This window comes from Eretmochelys imbricata, chromosome 6, assembly GCF_965152235.1.
Source record: "Eretmochelys imbricata isolate rEreImb1 chromosome 6, rEreImb1.hap1, whole genome shotgun sequence".
NCBI lineage: Eukaryota > Metazoa > Chordata > Testudines > Cheloniidae > Eretmochelys > Eretmochelys imbricata.
In genome coordinates this window covers 28,094,968-28,116,530 of record NC_135577.1, presented here as the reverse complement: position 1 = coordinate 28,116,530, position 21,563 = coordinate 28,094,968, and the positions used below count along the sequence as shown (strand labels likewise).

Sequence of the window (21,563 nt, the reverse complement as noted above, 5' to 3'; positions counted from 1 at the left end):
CCCCGTGGGCTTTCATATTTGTCTTCGTCACTTTGCAAATGTTGACAATTTGGCTCTCATCATGAGTTACTGCTAATTATGATGATAGCAGCCTGATCATGATTTTGGGGGCTAATAACTTTTCAATGATCACTTGGATAACTGAACAGGGTTCTGGGACTTCTGTGCAGAATGACACCTCAACACCTAGAAAGGTGGACAAGGGCACTGAATGTAAAATGATATAAATCTTAATACTTACTTTGCTTTTGTTAGGCTACTGTGGAGATTCTGAGCTATTTAAATCTTTAAAGTACTCTACCTGATGTCTCTATTAGTGAAAATTAATTAGAACTCTTGACTCCCAAATGAGAAGCTTTTGAGAAACCTTAGATGAATATTTTTGCTGTCATCTCTGTCCTCCTATGCTTTGACAAGTCCTGTTGTTCTACAGGCCGATGTTGGTTGGATGCTCTGGAACTTGCCCTGCGTTGCTCCAGTCTCTTCCGACTCAGCACCTCCAAACAGGGGAAGGATGGAGACCTGAACTGCTCTTCTGATTCTTCACATGCTGGGCTGTATAACCTGTTGCACACAGCCACCATCTCTGACCAGGAGCTCTTCCAGTAAGACTATGCTTTCAGCTATTGTACATGTAAAGGTGTCGGTTGGTTTGTATACTTGACTCATTTTAACCATATTATTTTTTCAGAATCCACACTAGCCACCACAGGCTTGGTGAGGGGCTATAGACTAACCTGTCTCAAGGTCTGTCTCTGTCTGGGTTCTTATACCACACCCATCACTAACATCTGGGTGTCTTTTGCGGGGGATGGGGAATAGCTCTCTGTTGGGTGCTGTCCTATAGCCGACAAACTATGAACAGCTTGATTAGAGTTCCAGCTGTGTGAATGTGCATAACAAAGGACCCATATTGCCTTAGTTGGGCCAAACGTCTGTTGAAGCTGATGGTGGGTAGGGGTGGGGATAACCTAAGTAAAGCGTATCCGTCTACCAGTGAGTCCAGCCAACAAATGGAGTATGCTAACTGGACATACCCGCTCTAGCATCTGGCACCAATTGGTAGATATGGCCATGAGTCTGGATTTTTTTTTTATTATAGTGATGTTCTCTCCATGCTAATAGTAGTACTGTGTTATAGTCAGGAGAGCGCACATGCTGCATGGCTATAGTTTTGTAACTGCTGTCTCCACTGAGTTGGTGAGTTCGTGGTTTCCTGCCTGTTCCCCAACTGCATCATAAGATTAAAATTTTCATTAAAAAAGTCACTGCCACCATCTTGCTATCCACACTCCTAATATTAAAGCAGCATGTCCTAGCACTTCACTTTAAAGACTGTTGGAGTAAACACAAGGGTTTTCTCTGCACCTTACAGCTAGATAGGTTGCCTTAAAAATCTCTCTGGTCTAGAGGATAGGACACTGAACATAAAGACAGCCTGGTTCTGTCTCTGAGTTGTGTGACCTTGGGCAAGTCATTTTGTCTTCCTGTGAGTCTGTCTTGTCCCGACCCTTTGTCTCTCTTTTCCATTAAGACTGTAAGCTTTTGGGGGCAGGGATTGTCTTTTGCTATGTGTACATGCAGCAACTAGCACAGTGTTGGCCTGTAGACAATACCACACTATGAATATAAGAATATTATAACAATAGGAGAATCCAGGTCCTTTTCAGAATGTGGAAGCATCTTTGCTAATCACAAGCCAGGACACAGACTTGTCAGAAGCTCGGTGACCCAAAGCAGCAATGTATGTGCAGTTCCCTTGTTTTGCAGGGCTGTTGTATTTTCAGCATTTTATGCTTGCCATTATTCTTCAGTGCTGAGCAGAACTTTCTTCGATACTCAGCTATAATTTGCACCGTAAACAATGATCCGAGTGTTCTTTTTCTTTTTCTTTCTTTAGTTCCCCAAGGTATAACATGGCGTGAGACAGAGCAGCAGGAAATCAGATGTATTACTTGGCCTTGCAGATTTAATTGTGCTTGTATGTGTTTATCTTATGGGTCTGTCCTTTGATGTTGATGTCTCAGATCTCCTACTCTCTTCTTAAGAATAAGTATACAAATAATAATGCCTGCACTGAGAGCCTTTTAGTTGATAGTGAACTAATGAATGTTGTGTAGCTAGCCTTTAAATGGGGATTGGTTGACTGTAAGGTTCTAAGTAAAAAGAAACACTGAGATATATGTTGTGGTAGAGAGTTTGTGCCTTTCTTCAGTTATGTGCATATGCCAATCCTGTGTAAGACTGTAAAATCAGATATGTGTGCTGGTAATGGAAATGCTATTAGCGTTTACTGCAGTTTTGTCTGAGGGTATGTTTGTGCTTGTTTGTTCATATAATACTAGTCCTTAGGGGCTTCAACCAGGGTTTGGGTCCCATTGTGCTAGGTGCTGTACAGATGAGTAAAAGAGACTGGCCCCACCCTGGATAGTTCACAATCCATATGCCACCCCTTCTCTTGAGGGGCACCATTATGATGTCATGCCACAAATAAATCCACTACTGTGTCTGTGGATCAGAAAGGAAAATGGTGCCTTGGGAATGTGCATTCAGACCCACAGCTGCAGTTGATAGAAAGTATAGGGTAAAGAAGAGAATGCATTAAGCTTCTAACTCAAACATAAATCGTGCATGTACAACAGCTACTCTGTTCTCTGCTCATTGGTTGAATTTTAAGGGCCCTACTTGGGCCTCCTGAACTTAGCAGCTTCCCATAGGGCCAGAATTTCAAAAGAGCTCAGCCCCTTGGCCATACTTCTGGGTGCTAACCCTCTTCAGAGCCTGGCGTGCAGTGTAGCTCGCTCTCCGTTCTGGTGTGTTGTGTGGCTCTACCACGGGATTCAGTTTTTCTCAATTTTTTGAGGCTTGGAGAATTTGGCAGCTACGTAACGAGAGCACAAATCCCCCAAAGCAGCAGCAGCGGTGCAAAATGGGGTGGGAGGGAGTATGTGGAAAACCAGCTATCCAAGTGTTGAGGAGATTCTTGGTTTGCCACTCACAGGGACTCATTCATTCTAATTAAATGTCTTCCCTTCAGGGAATCCTGCCCAATTAAGTTGGCATGCTGTTATTAGAGGACCAGTTAATTACATTTAACTGTATCTTCAGATTAGTCAAACTACTCTGCCAAAAAATAAAATGGAGACAGATGTTCTATATTGGGGGGGGGGGGATGCCGCCGCTCCCCCTGGGGGAAAAATCTTCTCTTGAGCCAATACTGTAATTTTCCCCTCACTATTTCTGTTCCTGTATTGGTGGGAAAAAGAGAGGAGACAACAATAGCAAAAATCAATCTATTTAATAATGGAAAAGAGGGTGAACTTTCAAAGCACCTTGCAGTGTCACAGCCTCTCGACTCCCCTAGAAATAAATGGGAAATTGGTGGCTAAAACACTGCACAAATCCGTCTTGATGTTAAGCATGAGGCTTTACGGGGAATAGAGACTTCTAATCTGCCTTTTGATACAGTACACGTGGATGGAGGGCAGTAACATAGCCCTGAAACAAAGGGTTTACTCTCGTTCGAGCGAGCGAAGGTCTTCTGCTGCTTTTAAACACTGTTATTACAGCTCTGCATTTGGGATTTGACCCAAAGCCCATTAAAGCCAATTGGAGCCTTTCCATTGATTTCAAAGGATTTTGAATCAGGGCCATAATTTGGCTTTTGTTTTTAATGTATGTATTTACTGATTTTTTTTTTTTAATTTTCATTTTTATGATCCTGTTTGAAATGGCGTGGCTCCATTTCATTCTCCCCATCTGTTAAGTTTGATGTTCATGCTGAATAGCATGTGTCTTCCTTTGTGCTCCCCACAGTAGTGCTATAGCTCTGAGTATATTGAGGTTTGGCGTGTAGAAAAGGCTGATGTGGTAATTACTGCACAGAGTTGTTAATTGGGGAATTTTAGATGAGTTAACTCCCTCCTGTTCCACTGCTCTGGAATAACTGAAATTCCAGAAAAGTGTCTTTGCAGAAGGATTTTTTTGGTTAGGAAAGAGCAGAAGTACAAAAGGAGTAAGATGTGCCCCAGCAGAAAGTTTAAATCATCTCACAAATTAAAGGAAGATCATAATTAACAGATGTTGGGCTTTTTACAAATGCTGTTTATTTAAGCATGTGCTATTTCTCAAACATTGACACTAGCCCATATTGTGAACCTTTCTCTCAAGTACACACATCCCAAGGAGAAGATTTTCACAAGGGAAGGGAGCATAACAACCAAATGCAGAACAATGACAAATTGTGTTGATTGTTGACCCCAAAGAAAATAAATCAAGCCTGAATTGTCAGCAACAAACAAATGATCTGCCAAACCAGCAAGTATCTGCACTGTGAGATAATGGGATAATCTCTTGCCTCCTTTCTCTCCCACATCTCTCACCATCCCCTGCCTTCCACCCCCCCACTTCTTTTATGGTCTTAAATTCACATATACACTAAACTCAACTTCAGATTAACTTTTCAGTCGTCATGCCTGGTAGTCATTGTCTGAAACAAAACACAGAGGCCTGATCCTGGCACTGAAGTCATTGGAGCTGCATAGTTTATAATATCAGAGCATCGGTGCTGGAATGTAATAGCCATTAATCCTCTGTCCCTAAATCTATAATCATATTGATTATTGTGAAAAACTATCATTTAAATATAGAGATTAGAAAAACAGCTCCCACGTGTATAAGACGCTACTGGCCAGACTGTCAAAAGAGCACAATAGACTGAGTACTGGGCTATTCTAGAAATCTGACCAGCGGTGTTGCCATGCAGACTGTTGGGTGCTGAGCACTTTTTGAACACCTGGCCCTTATATGGGAGCCTAAATGGGCACTGACAATCTGACACCAATTCGAGAGAGAGAGAGAGAGAGCACAAACGCAAGCTCACAATAACCACAAGCGAGTTCTCAAAGTAATATAGAATCAAAACAGCAATGTCTCCAAAGAGAGCTGGTGGGGAAACCCATCATGGAGCCATTTAAAACTAGACAAAGCATTCTCATATACTTAAGAGAGATCCTGCTTTGGCTGGGAGACGGACTAGGTGACCTAATGAGTCTCTTCGATCTCCATTTTCTTAGATTCTCTGAAATACGTTGGTAATGCAGAAAATCTTTTGTTTCTGTAAGTGAGCGCCTCGTGTATTTAAATTATGCATAGAGCTTGTGTGCCTCTTAGGATTCGCAAGATGAAACCTAATAAGCTTTGTCTATGCTAGTAAAATTGCATAGTTCAAGAGATCATGATCTCTACTGTCAATATCACCTACTGATTAAAATTAAGACAGTCATTGATATTGCACACTGGGATAATTCCCAAGGATATAAAACAAGACACTGCATGGAGGCTTCATAGGAGTCTGTGACATTCCAGAGTGCAATCCAGGCTAGTGAGGGACTCTGTCACCCCTGCTCTGCAACCTTGGTGCCTTACAATGCCTTACAGCAGTAGCTCCATCCTGGGCCTGCTCACAAACAGCCGTCCAGCATGGAAGCCACACCCTGAGTGTCTGTGTGTAACTGCAGGCTGCCGGCCACACTTCGCTTACAATTTGGCTTTTACCAACCTTGGTTACTCCTGTAGGGTGACCTGACATGCTCCCAGTCCCAGATTTCCCCCCATCTCCCCTAGTGTGTGTTCTGTACTGGCTAGCCCTCTCCTGGACAGTCCAGAGATATTAGGTCCATTGTCCTTTTAAGGGAACAATACACAGCTTGCCACCTTAAATGGAATTACCCAGACAATTTAACTTGACTAACCCAGTGTGTTTTCAATTAAAGAATAAAACAAGTTTATTTCACTACAAAGAGTTTTGTGCATTTTTGTGCATCATTGTTTGTACTCACTTAAAGTTAGAAATGGTTACAAGAAAAATCAATATAAAACGCTTCCTAGTGCCTAACTTAACAAACTATACTTCATTCAACGTACAGTCCTTACCACATTCTTCCAACAGCATAACCGATCAACCTTTTCGGGTCAGGACCCCTCCCCCAAAGTCCAGCGGCCGTATCTTTTGCCCTCTTAAATGCAAAGAGGGAGATGGACAGGGCAAGAGATACCGTGGGGTGTTTGGCCCCCACTTCTATACTTCAGTCCCCCTCATAAAGTTATTTTCAGTCGAGAGCAAGTAGATATCTGTTGAGGGAAGATGCTTCATGTTGTTTTCTTGCTGAGATGTAGATTTTCTTTGTCTCCTCTCTTTTCTCTCTTGGTGTCTGAAGACTCTGTTTACAGTTTATATGCAAATTGAGGTAACCACAAACATTCTTTTGTTTAAGACCTGCTTGACACTTGTGCCCAATTGGGGCTTGAGATTGAGCAGGTCCCTTTAACTATGCGAGTTTGATTATGTACCTTTAACATTATACAGGGTGGATTTTGAACTTTTCACACAATAAGAAAAGGAGTACTTGTGGCACCTTAGAGACTTGAAGTGAGCTGTAGCTCACGAAAGCTCATGCTCAAATAAATTGGTTAGTCTCTAAGGTGCCACAAGTACTCCTTTTCTTTTTGCGAATACAGACTAACACGGCTATTACTCTGAAACCTGTCATTTTCACACAATGTTGCTACATACATGTCACCGATATTATTGATCAGTGACTTACTAGTTTTCAAACGATACTTCACAAGGCATATTTTTTACAAAGATTATTACAAGAGTATGTAGGGTGTGGATGCAGGGGTGCACTTGGTCACAGAGACATGGGCCATATCACAATAAAACAGTTCCATGGGGGAGTCTTATACTGGCACTCTAAATTGCACAGAGACCCAGAGTTTGACTCTGAGCTGGAGGGAACATAGATACATCTGTGTTGCTACAGATGACTTACCATCTTATAACCCATTGAAGGGGTGGGGGGAAACATTGGGTTCATGAACAGAAAAGAAAACTCTGTGAGATTTGGTAGAATTGCCTTAATTGACTGAGTGGTAAGCCCCTTCCTTGCCATATTTTAAATTAACTAAACTTAAAATAATAGTGTTTCTTATCTATGAGAAACTAAGTATTAATATGGAAAATAACTGAGCACTAGGCACTAAGTTTTACTTTGAAACATAGGAACTGCCACTCTGGGTCAGACCAGTGGCCCGTCTAGTCTAGTATCCTGTCTGACATTGACCAGGACTAGCTTCTTCAAAGGAAGGTGCAAGAAACCCTGCAGTTGGCAATTCATAGGATAACCTGCCCCAAAGAACTTCCTCCTAACCCTCTTTATTTGGAGGTTGGATTATGCCCTGAAGTATGAAGGCTTATATCCTTTCCAACTCATAGTAGTAAACAAAAACCAGAACTCTAGATAGTCTTGTTTTCCACATAAATGTCTAATCCTTGTTTTGAATGCTGCTAAGCTCTTGGAGTTGTCAATATCTAGTGGCAATGAGTTCCACAGGTTAATTGTGCATCATGGAAGGGGGGCAGCATTTCCTTTTATCAGTAGTAAATTTACCATTGAATGTTCCTTTGACCTTTATTGTTTTGACTAAGCATCTTCCTCTACTGAAGTAGAATAGTAGTGGTGGTGGTGATGACGATGAAAAGAATGTATTCCTTTTTGCCGTCCTTTGCCTTTGCCACATGTTATGTGCTACTGGCTGGTTCTTATGCAGGCAAAAATCTCTCTTCTCTGAGACACCCTGCAGATCTCTGTCTGAAGAAGCAGTCACTGTTGCCTTTTTGCATTCATTCTGTATGTCGAGTTTTGATTGAAGCCAATAGGAGTTTCTCATGGGGCAAATGCAGATATGCAGTGGAGCTCCACAGTGTGGACTGAGAGGAGAATTGTGACCTAAATGTTTTACCGCTCCTATGGTATAGACCTAACCACTCAGCAAGCTGTTGTCCTTCACTCTTTTTGGTTGCAAGCCTTATTTTGAGTCCTGGGGGCTTTTTTCATATTAGCTAAAATGCTTTTCATAATCTGGCTTCATAAATCAAATTGAGCAATGTAACAAACCATGTATTTCAGTTTTAATGAATCAGCCCTGGAAAATCACCACGTGGAAAATGATGCTTTTTCGGACAAGTCTGAGAGAGACAACATAGAGGAGTCTGAGAATGAAACTCATGAGAACAGCCGGAAGACGAATGAAAGTGAGAGTGACCAGTCTGAAATCCATGGGGATATCTCCCAGGAAAGGAAAGGGACGACCTATATGGAGCAGATCTATGAGGAATTTGGGGAGGTAAAAAGCATTCTGAACTCTATCTATTCCACTGAAATATCTCTGGGTTCATAGTGTTCATCTCTCCATTGAATTCAGCCTCCTGGATGCAGGACAGTCGAAAACTGCTCTGTGAGTTCAGATATTTTACAGGTAATGTTATCTGAAGATTTCTGCCAAATTTTGTTGAATTGTTCTTATTCAGTAATTGCGTGTTACGAACAGCAGCTCCCCTGTTGACCCTTGGCATGTTTCCAGGGTCAGTGAGCACTTCTACTGGGCATTGCATTAAGGAGCTATATAGCATTGCCACAGCTCATTACACTGCGGGAGGGGAGGTATCATTCCAGGCAGGGTCGTCCTTACCCATACACAAAGCACGCAGCTGCATAGGGCACCAGGAAATTTGGGGCACCAAATTTCCTGGTGCCCTGCACAGCTGGGTGCTGCTCCAGCCCCTGCTTCGGCTCTTCTCCAGGCCCCTGCTCCCCCGCCAGCCCCCGTCCCCACTCCCCTGAAGATTGCAGCCAGGCCCGACCCTGCACTCACCTAGTGGTAAGTGGAGCGACCTCCTGGAGGCCTGGGCCCCAGCCTGCTCAGCTCCCCTGGCTCCTAGCCGCGCTGCCGGCGAATGTTGGGGGGCAGTTTCCCCACCCTCCCCCAAGCCTGGGAGCCAGGAGAGTAGAGCAGCCTGGGGCCCAGGCCTCCAGGAGCTGGGGGAGCTGGCCCCAGGCCTCCGTGGTGGGGGCTGCGTAGAGCACCAAAATAGCTAGGGATGGCCCTGATTCTAAGCCTGTATCCTCACCAATTAGGATGCTTCAGTCCATTGCCCGCTGCAAGATATGGGACTTTCTTATTCACGTTACACAAAATGAACCTTTTGTGTGTCCTAATGAACATCTGAGCCACTTGGTCTCCTACGTGAAACTGCCATTTAGGAATCCATTTTTCAAACTGTTTAACATTAGAATGCATTCATGTCCAACGTGAGGGCCTTTGTTGGCTTTGTCACTGTGACTTCTTTGATGAAGATAATGTTAGAGCAGCTTGTGGAGTTGACAGCATTGGACGAGAGTCAGCTGGAGGAGGCTGGGAGCCAGAGGGGTTACTCTGGATTTACACCAGGAAAGCTGAAATCGGAATGTGGCCCACTGTTTAAACAATGAAATTAATTTCCTGTTGATGCATCACAGAGAAGCATTCTGCTCTAGAGATGTCTGCCCTGGGGATTTACTCTGATTTCAGCCATCACTGGCCAGACAGCACTGTAGCTGCAGCAGTCCAAACCTTTAGCATAGATGGGGTAAATAGCTACAGGCCATGACGTGTACCAGTGCAGTTGGACCCTGGTTTCTTGCAAAGATAAACTATGTTCAGGTGCAAATAGTGGCGTTACCTGTCTATATTAGTAGGTTGCATCAGTGCAGCTACACTGGTGGCCAGAACCATGACAAACTCCCAGTGTAGTCAAGGCCTCTGTCTCATGGCTTGAGACCTCCCACCTGTGTTTATGGCTAAGGAGGCATGACTGGAAGAAAAAATAAATAAAAAGGTTGTTCAGGGGCAGCCATTCTTCTGCTTGGTCACTGCTCCTGCTGTGTCTTGCTCCCTTCAAATCCTAATGTACAGCAAGCAATTACAACACAAAGTATTATGACTCCAGAGTAAGAATATGCACAGGAACAAAGAGAAATTAATTCCGTCCATGGAAATTGGTATTTAGACCACTTCTAAAACGTGTCTGTGCCACATGATAGACTGTCATGGAGGTGTTAGCAGGGTAGATAATTTGGCACTTCTTGAAGAAGTGGATTTTTGACCCAGCTGACTGTAATTGCTCCATTCAGTGGTGGAGAGTACACCTGACTAAAGTATGTGGTGCCCTTTTTAATTCTAAATAAGTTTACCTAAGCTATAGGAAAAGCTCAGTGCAAAGGAATAAACTTTGGTTGTATGGAGTGGCACCTTTCATGCTGAGTGTAGCCTAAAATGAGATAAATACTGGCAGCAGATTGTGCAGGCAAATTTGGCACCCAGTATGCCCTCAAATTGTTCATACACTGCTTTGATCATTGGGTGCTGTTTTTCATATTTCTGTTTAGAGAGAATGCTTGATCTTTTTTGCACCTGGACTTGCACCTGAGACAGGTGAAAGGGACCTTGGTGTAATATCTCAACTAGAAGGTGCCACTGCCGAGTGAAGCACACCCCTCCCTTCAATGCCACACTTCATTATCAGCACTGGGATGGCTCTGAGATATTGAGCTGCAGTAGCCAATTTACAACATAATCCTCCTAAAATATATGCATGCTTTCTGCCCTACGAAGGATGTATAAACTTTTGATACTATGGCCCAAATTTTGTAGGGTTTTTTTTTTTGTTCTGCAGATTTTCAGCAAAGTTATGGAAGCTCAATTGAGGGGTATGTACATGCACTTCTACCTAACTTTCAGCTTTGCCTTAACTAAGCTTCCATATTTGTGCTAGAAATCTGCAGCACAAAACCCGTTGCAGGAATAAAATTCCTGCTTGCAGACTTTGTCCCATAGTATCAAAAATTACACATCTTTACAAGATGGACTGACAGCAAAAAGAACTTCATTTGGAAAGCTTTAAGATAAGAAGTAGGAAAGCTTCTCTCCCCTACTCCTTCCCCTTCCCCTCATGACTCACTCTTAGGGTAAATCCTTGTATATCAAGTCCAATCTGGAATTAATTTGTATTGCCAAGATATACACACCTGAAAAGCTGGGTAAATAAGAAACAAGCTGACAGACTCAGAATTATCAAGTCCTAGCTAGCACTACTGTAATAAGTTCTCTAGTGGTTTCCATTTCTTCTCTGAGGCTTAAGCTGCATGAGTCTCTGTCACCAGAAGGATGGTAACATAATAAAAAGGTTTCACTGTTCCTTATTCCCAAGTTTTCTAAAATACTACTTTTCCCTTTTTCCAAACCTTGCCCTAATGCAAGAAGTGAGGGAGCAGATTCTCAGCTGCTGGTGTATATTCGCTCTACTGACGTACACCACCTGAGAATCTGGCCATTGCAGGGTGTAAAAACACATTGCTCCCCAGAACTAAATTGCATTTTCAGAAATGGACCTATTTCATTCCCCTGTAGAAATATTTTGCGTGGGCCACTAAAAGCAGCAGAAATCCTGATGAGATAAATAGACCATTATGTTCCCTTTCTTCATTTAACTCTAATGCCCAGGGTGGCCTTTGTGTACTAGCTCTGATAACTAATAGCAATGTTGAACTTCACGGTATAACTTCTAATTCTGCTTCTTGAGGGGGCTGTGCATTCTGTTCAGTGATATCCATGTAATTCTGTTGAAATCAAGGGAAAAACCGAAGTGTAACTGAAAGCAGTACGTGGTCCCTGACTTCTGCTGGTGAAAGGTGCTGGATTGAGAGTCCTGCAGGCTATAGTTCTTGATTAATTCCACATGACTGCCTCCACAAGGGCCACGGCAGTGTAAGCTGTGTCCCACTTGCCCCACTGTATGTTTTGACCGTGAAGGACCGCTTCCACTCTCCATTGTCTGTTCGGTCACTGGTCCCTCTGCTAAGTTTGTCAACAACATGGTGGGTTTTGCAGTCGTTTTATTTTCTGTCCAGAGTAAGAGTGAGAATACCACTCATTCTACACAACCCACCGTTACACACTGTAATGACTTTTGCTCCCTGTAGACCTAAGGCAGGTTTGAACTGTTTTCATAGAGGGTTTTACCATTCTCAATCCCCTTGGGCTATCCAGGCATATGTGCTTTGCTTTAACCGTTGCTTTCTGTGCTGACTTTTTCTCCTTTCATTTAGACGGGTGAATCCTCTCAAACAGAAACGGTCTCGGAAGAAAACAAGAGCTTGATGTGGATTCTGCTGAAGCAGCTGCGGCCTGGAATGGACTTGTCCCGCGTGGTTCTGCCCACCTTCATCCTGGAGCCACGTTCTTTCCTCAACAAACTCTCTGATTATTACTACCATGCTGACCTACTTTCCCAGTAAGCAGCACTTATGGCAGGCTTAGTAGGGATGTGTTTCCCAGCTGTGTGAACATGTGTGAGAGCATTAGTCTGTTTCTGGCTGGGCCATTTGTACGCTTGAGAAGTCCCACAAATAATGCATGAGTCTCTAGTTTGATCTGTGTAGCTGTAAATTAGGTTAGGAATCAACATCAGTGACCTTTAAAAACAGACTGTTCCCAGTGGAAACCAGTGATGTGGGGGGGAGTAAGGAAAACGGGAAACTCTAGACAAAGCTTCCTATGCACCCTTCCCTCGAGTATGGGCTGGAATGGACAGAGGTTCTGTTATTTATTATAAGCTTGTTATAATAGTACTACTCCACCTTCTGCTGTACCTGTGGAAAGAGATTTTTGGACAAAGTTTACAGGAGAATATGTTTAAGCAAACCTGCCACCACCTGAAACCAGTATAATTACTGGCACTTGGAGATAAATAGGGGCTTTTCTTCTGACTCTGTTGAACTGAGCAGTGTTTTGGAGGGTAGCGTGGAAAATAATAAATATTTTGCCTCTTGAATGGGCATGCTGGGTATGTTCTAACAAATTGAAATTATGCAATATTCATTCATAACATTACATGGATGGGTTTGTGCTTTATTATTATTTATTCTGTTGCCTTCAGCCTTTCTTAAAATCCCAGGGCATTTTCAAGCTTATTTGTCGAGATCCAGTTACACCGTTTGTAAGATGCAGCTTGCTAGGTGGCTGTGTTTACCCTGGCTCTTACTGATGGTTAGGTGAACCTCAGGAAGGTTGGAGGTTTTATTCAGATAAGCATCTTGAAGTCTGGATGTTACTTCTCAGTAGACTACCAGTTTTGTATCTGGTTGGAAATACATTGAGGACAGTTTCATCACATGATCACTTCCTGCTCCATCTAAAACTGGGAAGATTTAAAGTGGTCAGGCAAGTGCTAAATTTCTGATTCTCCCAAGAAGTTAAAGGTGTTGGTTGATTTTGAGTGATAGGACTGGACCAGTTACTATCTTATGACCTCTACACAATTTCGGATCAAGTGGCAACCCTAAAGCCAATTATTGCCCTAAAGATGAGATTATTGCTTTGAGATTTTTAGTGGGGCACATACCTGCTAGTCAATTCCAAGAAATCCCACAGTTTGTGTGTTTGACTTGCGTACACCACTAAGAAACCAATATCCACTGGGGAGGAGGGGTGCTTTCCCCCTCAATAGAAGCAGCATAGTGTTTGTCAAGACATGTAGGGCCTGGTTCATCACTGCATTACTTCAGTTTTATGCTGGTGCAATGCTGAAAAATCAATAGCATTACACTGGAATTAGATTGGAGTCACACAGTGATGAATCAGACATGTAAATGGTACAAAAAGCATTTTGAGTAAATGTCCTGTGTCCCTTCTCCCACAGAGCTGCGCTCGAAGACGATCCATACAGTCGAATCAAGCAAGTGTTGAGATGGTATTTGTCAGGCTTTTATAAGAAGCCAAAGGTAAGACATTGCATAAACCTTGTAGATATAATAAACATTCAAACTTACTGCTTGTATAGTTTGGATTTATTTTCTTGCCTTTCTCTTGATCATTCATTTCTCCTTTTGTTGTTACCATTTTACTTATTTAAAACTGAATTTACGGGGGATATGGTGGGCGGGGGAATAGCAGCAGGTTATCAGAAATGGGCTCAGCTCTCTTGCACTGGACAAAGGAAGCTAGGGCTGGTCGTGTGCCACAGAGAACACTGTTTAATTGTTGGGGTCAACTCTTCTTATGGTGCAATATCAGGAGTCTTTTTTTCTCTTCTCAAGTGCTAAAAACATATTGCTAGATCTCTGTATCTGAATGTACTTGCTGTGTGTAATAATAACAATGTAACTCTTTTCATCAATCGATTTCAATGTCCAAGTTAGTAGAGGCTATAGATCAGTCTGTGGATCAGGTGGAAGTGATTAGACTAGACAGAGGGTGAGAATCAGACGCGCTGGGGTTCTGTCACTGACTCTGCCATTTGATTTGCTGTAGAACCGTGGGAAAGTCACTTGATCGCTCTATTTCTGTTTTTTCCCCATTTGTAAGATTGGATAATCAGTTTTCATTGGTAGTAACTTTTGGGTCCTGGGGCCATGTCCACACCAAGAACAACACAGCTCCCAGGTGTGCATTCTGTGCTGTAATATTCCCATAGCTGTGTGTGTGTGTAAGATTTGTGTCTTTTTATTTTATAGGGAATAAAAAAGCCATATAACCCCATTTTGGGAGAGACCTTTCGCTGCTGTTGGTTTCACCCACAGACAAACAGTCACACGTTTTACATCGCGGAACAGGTAAATAACTTTGTTTGCAATCCAGACTTTTGTAAGCACTAGAACTGCTGGAACCGATGGGTGAGCAACAGTGTTTCGTACTCCTTCTCTGAGACTGAGTCTTTTGCACAGGGATATAGAATAGGTTATGGCCATAAACTAGACCTTTTTTTTTCCCCTCTCCAGATTTCCTTAGCTTGCCATTTGCTTCAATGTACACTTTTTAGAGATTTTTCACAGCTAAAATCCTTCTGTGCTGCTTTCTAATATGATGAGTGGAACTGGAAAAAGAACACGTTGTAACAGGGATCTATCTAGTTTGTGGCACCAGAGGCTCAGGAATGTAAACCAGAGCCAGGCTGCTGCCATTCAAATAGTAGAGGCTCAACATGTAACACTGGCCTTTCAGACTGTTTAATAAAGCCTCTTTTCCTGCCTGCCACATCACTCGCTTCTGACTAATGGAATACTATTCAAGTTAGTATGGTTTGCGTCTACACAGGGTATGAATCACATTGGATCAAATTCTGCATTGATTGACACCAGTCCAGCCCCACTAACATCAGCCAGTGTAAATGGGGGAATTAGCCCCTTATTCTTCATGGATGAAGAGACGGTATGTGAGGGATTTAGCCCTTCATGACATAGGCTGCAAGGCTGATTTTTTTTTCTTCCCTTCTTCAAAGCTGCCAAAGGGTTTTGAATCCCCAGTTGAACTGGACATGTAATTATTTTAATGATGGAGGAAGCTGAGAGTTTCACGGAGCTACCTTTTTTCCTTGTAGGTATCTCATCACCCACCAGTGTCAGCCTTTCACGTCAGTAACAGGAAGGATGGGTTCTGCATTACTGGCAGCATTCTCGCCAAGTCCAAGTTTTATGGTAAGATCTCAAACCTAAACACCCTTAAGGTTACATGCTGGTTTCTTTTGCTTCCTCTGATGGGCTTCTTACTCATGCCAGTGGACGGTGAAGATTAAGAGCAAAGAAAATGCCCAAATAAAGTCCATGTCAGCAGTATAGCCTAAAATGTCATTGGATTTTCCAGTTACTCCTCCAAGCAGGGCAAAATGGACACTTGCTGGGGAAACTGTCATTTACAAAAACAGCAATGCTCTATGGCATCTCTTGGCAAAAATTCAAATAATTCAATTGTGTTGCCCACACGGAATGATAGGTAGAGGTCTAAATTCTGCTCTCATTTACACACGTGACAAGCCCATTTGTTTAAGTAAGGTTGTACATGTCAGCAAGTACAGAACTTAGCCCACAACACAATTCTTCACAACTCAGATGATTCTTCAAGATGAGATTGGCAGCGAGATCTCAGCTCAGATTTTTCACATCTGCATTTTTCAGATAGAGCTGTAGGACTGTAAGGGTCTGATTTCTCCAGAATTTAAGGTTCTTAGGGATTTGTGGGTATTCAGCTGTACACCTGCTTTACATGTGCAATTACCACAATTGTATTCACAAATCAGGCCTTTTACATATACCCATTAGTGCACACAAAATACCTGACTTGTGTGCACGTGTAAATACACAACTGCCTCTGATCTCAACTTTCTAAGAATGGGGCCCTAAAGTTCCACAACAGACTCTGCAGATATGAATATGTAAAAGGACACTGCTACTTTGGGGCCTAAAGATAATGTAATTATTTAAACTAGTTTGTCATATGATACAACATCCATCAAGTAGTTTACACTGGCTGGAATTTGTGAGCAGTCACTGCTGTCCTTACAATGTTTATGGCATGCTTGTTCGGAATCATACCTAATTAAAAGAACTTATATAATAAAGGCTTTGGAAAAAATCCACTGAGCTCTAAATGACATAAGAACATAAGAATTGCCTTACCACATCAGACCAACAGTCTGCCAAGTCCAGTTTCCTCTCTCTGGCAGTAGCTAGTACCTGTTGCTTCAAAGGAAGGTGCAAGAATCCCTGTAGTGGAGTATTTTAAAATAACCTACCCACAAGGTAGGTTTCTACTCCCATGAATTAGTGGCTGGTTTATGCCCTGAATCAATAGGGTTTATTTATTTCATTTAATTAGTGATCCTACATTAAATTGAAGTCTCATTTTTAAGAACTGGAAAATGAGTGAATTAGCTTAGACATTTGTTTTACAAATATTCACGTATGCTAATCTGTACTCCTATATCTATAGGTAACTCACTTTCTGCATTATTGGATGGGAAAGCCAAGCTTACGTTTCTAAATAGGGGTGAAGACTACATCATTACAATGCCATATGCCCATTGTAAAGGTAGGATGTGAACTGAGTTCAAATATTATGTCTGAAGAAAGCAGGCAGAATAATATTATGGGATCCTAATGACTCTGGGTTCAGTTCTGCAGTAGTTCTGCTCTCTCATGTGTCCCACGTGAAGTCAGTGGACACTAAATGCATTGATAGTTACAACAGTCAAGCCCTGTACTGGTGACGGGATTACACAACACTCATTTGTTACAGAGGTATGGCAACTCTCACTGAAGTAATTTGACGTTGCTAAGCATGTCTAAGGGCAGAATTAGTCTGTTGCATGTTTCTATCAACACTATGCAGAAATTAGTAATCCAGAATATGTCATGTGCACTGTGGGTGAGGTGACAATGAACATTTTCTTTTATACTTCCTGGCTTTTGAGTATTTATAACTGAAATTTTGATATTAAAGTACAAAGCTTAAATTAATGCCCTTCTCTGGCTTTTTAAGAAAGACTTGGGGATTTTTATTATTATTATTATTATTATTTATTTCACCCTGAATCCATTTTTGTGTAGGTAAATGTCTGTGAAATTGGAATTCCACAGTAAAATAGCAGCCCAAACCCACAGTGAGGTTACTATTCAATATTGTATGTAAATAGTATGGACCAAAATCTACTCTGTTTATACTAGTTCAAATATGCAGTAATGCCATTGTAGTCAGTGGAGCTACTGCTGACTCAACATTGTAGCTAAATACAGAATTTGTCCTAATAATGCTAAACTTGATATGTTGGTCTGCATGAGTAAAGCCAATTTTTCAGAAGCTCAGACCACTTTTTCTTTTCTTGGCCTGGAGACTAGCCTTCCTTGAAGATTAACCACCTCGACAACTTCAGCTTTTATAAATTATGCTGTTTTTGAGTTATGCATGCACAAAGTCTTTATCTTTTTACAGCACCAGCAGAAAAAGTACATATTCCCCCTTCCCTCCACACACATAGTGATGAGCATGCAAAAATATGGAATTCACATAAGCTTAACTTGAGTGGTTTCAGAGGGGTAGCAGTGTTAGTCTGTATCAGTAAAAACAATGAGGAGTCCTTGTGGCACCTTAGAGACTAACACATTTATTTGGGCATAAGCTTTTGTGGGATAAAACCCACTTCATCAGATGCATGGAGTGGAAAATACAGTAAGCAGGAATAAATATACAGCACATGAAAAGATGGGAGTTGCCTTACCAAGTGGGGGGTCAGTGCTAACGAGGCCAATTCAATTAGGGTGGATGTGACCCATTCTCAATAGTTGACAAGAAGGGGTGAATATCAACAGAGGGGAAATTATTTTTTGTAGTGACCCAGCCACTCCGTCTTTATTCAGGCCTAATTTGATGGTGTTGAGTGTTTGTCTACCAGAAGAGAACGCCCAGAATCCTTTTGTTAAAGTCCTCCCCCTCCTATCCATTGCAACTCACAGGGCTTTTCACAAGAGCTCAGCTCCAGAATAGGCACTGAAATAAGTGGAGCTGCTGGGTCCTGAGCACTTCTGAAACTCTGTCCCCTCTCTGCCTTCAGGATCCTACAGCTAGTATCATCACTTGTGAGCGACTGATCTCTTTCTAAAGATAACATCTTGGAACCCCTCTGCAAGGTTTTGAGAGCATGTGGAGAAGCCGAACAGGAGTGGATGCTTTATGTTTAGGTTACACGGCCAATTTTAAAAAATCCCAGGCCTTTGCTGTAGAATTCATGCCTTTTTGACTAAACATCATTGTGGTGTCCACAATTCAAGAAGGTAAATTGGAGAGAGGGTCCAGAGAAGAGCCACGAGAGAGATTAAAGGATTAGAAAATATACTTTACAGTGCTAAACACAAGGAGCTCCATCTATTTAGCTTAACAAAAAGAAGGGGAAGGGGTGACTTGATTGCTTTCTGTAAGCATCTACATGAGGAACAAATATTTAACAATGGGCTCTTCAATCTAGCAGAGAAAGGTATATCATAATCCAATGGCCGGAAGGTGAAGCTAGACAAATTCAGACTGAAAATAAGGCATATATTTTTTTATGGTGAGAATAATTAACAATTGGAACAATTTACCAAAAGGTTGTGGTGAAATTCTCTATTAGTCACAATTTTACAGTCAGGCTTGGATGTTTTTCTAGAAGATCTGCTCTAGGAATTATTCGGGAGAAGTTCTGTGGCCTGTGTTACGGAGGGGTGAGACTAGATAAGCACACGGATCCCTTCTGGCCTTGGAATCTATGAATTTATAAGAATGTCTGAATTTAGAAACCAGCCCATTGCCTCTGCAAACATCACATCCTATTGTTTTGTTTTAGGAATTTTATACGGTACCATGACAATGGAGCTTGGAGGGAAAGTTACTATCGAATGTGAGAAAAGCAGCTACAGGGCAGAGCTGGAGTTCAAGCTCAAGGTAATCGACATAATGCCCTTGATCTGTCTCAGACCCTCCAGTTCTTTCTTATCAGTGCCAGACATCCGGGAATCACACAAAGAATCTTATAATGGGACTTCCCATTAGTGAGGGAGGAGGCATAGCCTTGTGATTTAAGGCACAGGGCCAGCAGTCAGGAGACCTGAGTTTTACATCCAACTCTGTCACTGATTTGCTGTGTGACCTGGGCCAAGTTACTTCTGCACTGCAGCTGGGACTGTGCTTCCCAGCGCAGGTAGGCCGCTCAAGCAGAGCCTGCGTATCTAACATGCGAACCGTAGCAGCAGTATGGGTACTCAGGCAGTGAGCCCAAGCTGCTGCTCTGTGCTGCCGCAGCTACGCGGCTGGTTTTAGCATGTTAGCTCAAGCAGAGCTAGTGCCTGTGTGTCTACCCATGCTGGGAAGCATACTCCCCGCTGAAGTATAGCTGTGCCCTTAGGGCCAGATTTTCAGACCCTGGACTCTATTTTCGTGGGTGCAGTTATTTGTGCTTTCAGTTTAGGTCACCTGTGAAGTCAAAGTTTGTGGCTTTCAGGCAACACTGGGGACTCTTGTAGGCATCCTGATAGAAGTGGGCATTCAGGAAGGATTAAAGGAGAGGGCAGTGGCCTGTCACTTTTCAGAGACACTCAAATTGGTTTTTACAAAGCATCAGTTCATCTCCTATTCTGATGAACAGTCTCTGCCTAGCTGCAAACTAAATACAAAGGAGTAGAGTTGTGATGGCAACAGGCCTCACAAGGTAGGGTAGATCCCTTAGGGCAGAGCTGGTGCATTGTTACAGATTTCCGGTGAATGTTGAATCCTTTACAAATTCTCCCTGCGGGATTCTGCAGGGAAGGACAATGTTTTACTGTTTTCAACTTGTATTGGAAAAGCTACACAGTTCACTATAGCTTCCTCAAATACCTTTTCAGCAGTGGGGCTGCCATTGGGTTTCAAACCAGTGGATTTTGCATCAGGCCCATGGAAAGACTGAAGTTAAGGGAAGTCTTTCCATTGACTTCAGTGGGCTTTGCATCAGGCCCTCTACATATAAAATTGAACTCCAAAGTACCTGATATAACTTAATGCTTATGACCCTGAAATGTGTGTAGACCCTGCCTTTACTGGCTTAAAAATTGTCTGCCATGGCCCAAATCTGGTTTGGGGAGGTCACTGTAGCTTGCATGTCAGATATTTACATATACTATACTATGGCTATTTCTTAGAGCCTTAGCCACATTTGCAATAGACTTGTGAGCAATTAAAGATGTGATTCGTGGCCTTGTTAATTTGGATGCTTGCCTGTTCTCTGGTGGATCACATATGTTTGTTCCTGCCATGCTAATTACCAAAGAATCCTTTTTCATGGATGATGCAGTAATGAATGTTTTACAGTATAAAATAATCCTGTGCAGCTCCAACTTGCAAACAATGTTGAAAAGCAGCATTTAGAACTGATGAAGAAATATCATTGGGTGGTGGAAATGGAGCAGCTGGTCACTCTATTGCCTTCATTTCCTGTGTTAACCAGGTGCAACGCGAAAAGGAATTTTATATTGTTCTAAGGAATCTCTGGAAATACCCTTTTGCATTACCTACTTAAGCCTTGTCTACACTGAGGATTTGCACCCATTACATTGGTGGCCAGACACTGATATAGTTGCTCTGGTTCAAAACCCTGCTATAAAAGGGGAAAACCACTATTTGTATTGCTGCTGTTTACACCTGCTTGAAATGCGGCTTAAGCTGCACTATTGCAAACTTAATTCTGGAGGAGTTTACTCGGTCTGCACTAGGAGTTAGCACTGGTGGGTGAAGCTAGATCAGGGTCTAGACACCAATGGATGAAATTGAGGCAAATTCCCAGCATAGACATTGTTGGATGTTAATATATTTGAAAGTCTGTCCCTCTTCCCTTGTGTCTGCTACAGCGACTTCAGTATCAGAGGCAGATAGGATGGGGCACATTGGTAAGGGGTATAAATGCCATCTTGTCTTTCCTCCCAGTGACACTGGAAATCTGACAAGTTTTCAGCTTTGTTCTTATGTACTGTTTGTTTTTTGGCTCTCTTCCAGTTTTATCCAGATTGTATTTTTTTTTTTTCCTCTCAACAGCCCTTCTTTGGTGGCAGCACAAGCATTAATCAAATCTCTGGGAAGATTAAATCAGGAGAAGAAGTGTTAGCAAGCCTTGATGGACACTGGGTAACACATCTTAATCTGCACTGCTAACATTTAAAAAAGAAAACAACAGTCTGTGTGGTCATGGGGAGGGAGAGGATTACAGCTTGAAAACTTAAAGAGCATTTTGTTACTTTCTCATTGTTTGAAACGGAGCCTGGTTCCAAACTAACATCTCTGCCTTACCCCACATCATTCGTAGTTAACAGCGGAGGATGGAGTTCAATGGGACATAAAACAGAGGTCCT

General features: G+C 42.3%; 1 protein-coding gene across 1 annotated transcript in view; it reads left to right on the top strand.

Annotated features, from left to right (window-relative positions):
• Window positions 1-21,563, top strand: part of OSBPL5 (oxysterol binding protein like 5) — a 99,047-nt gene that overhangs the window by 64,227 nt on the left and 13,257 nt on the right. The window contains exons 8-16 of the mRNA XM_077820042.1: window positions 434-605; window positions 7,971-8,187; window positions 11,988-12,172; window positions 13,580-13,661; window positions 14,394-14,492; window positions 15,257-15,353; window positions 16,645-16,743; window positions 19,031-19,128; window positions 21,250-21,339. Of these exons, the coding sequence (XP_077676168.1) occupies window positions 434-605; window positions 7,971-8,187; window positions 11,988-12,172; window positions 13,580-13,661; window positions 14,394-14,492; window positions 15,257-15,353; window positions 16,645-16,743; window positions 19,031-19,128; window positions 21,250-21,339 (1,139 nt within the window). The remainder of the gene's footprint in view (window positions 1-433; window positions 606-7,970; window positions 8,188-11,987; window positions 12,173-13,579; window positions 13,662-14,393; window positions 14,493-15,256; window positions 15,354-16,644; window positions 16,744-19,030; window positions 19,129-21,249; window positions 21,340-21,563) is intronic.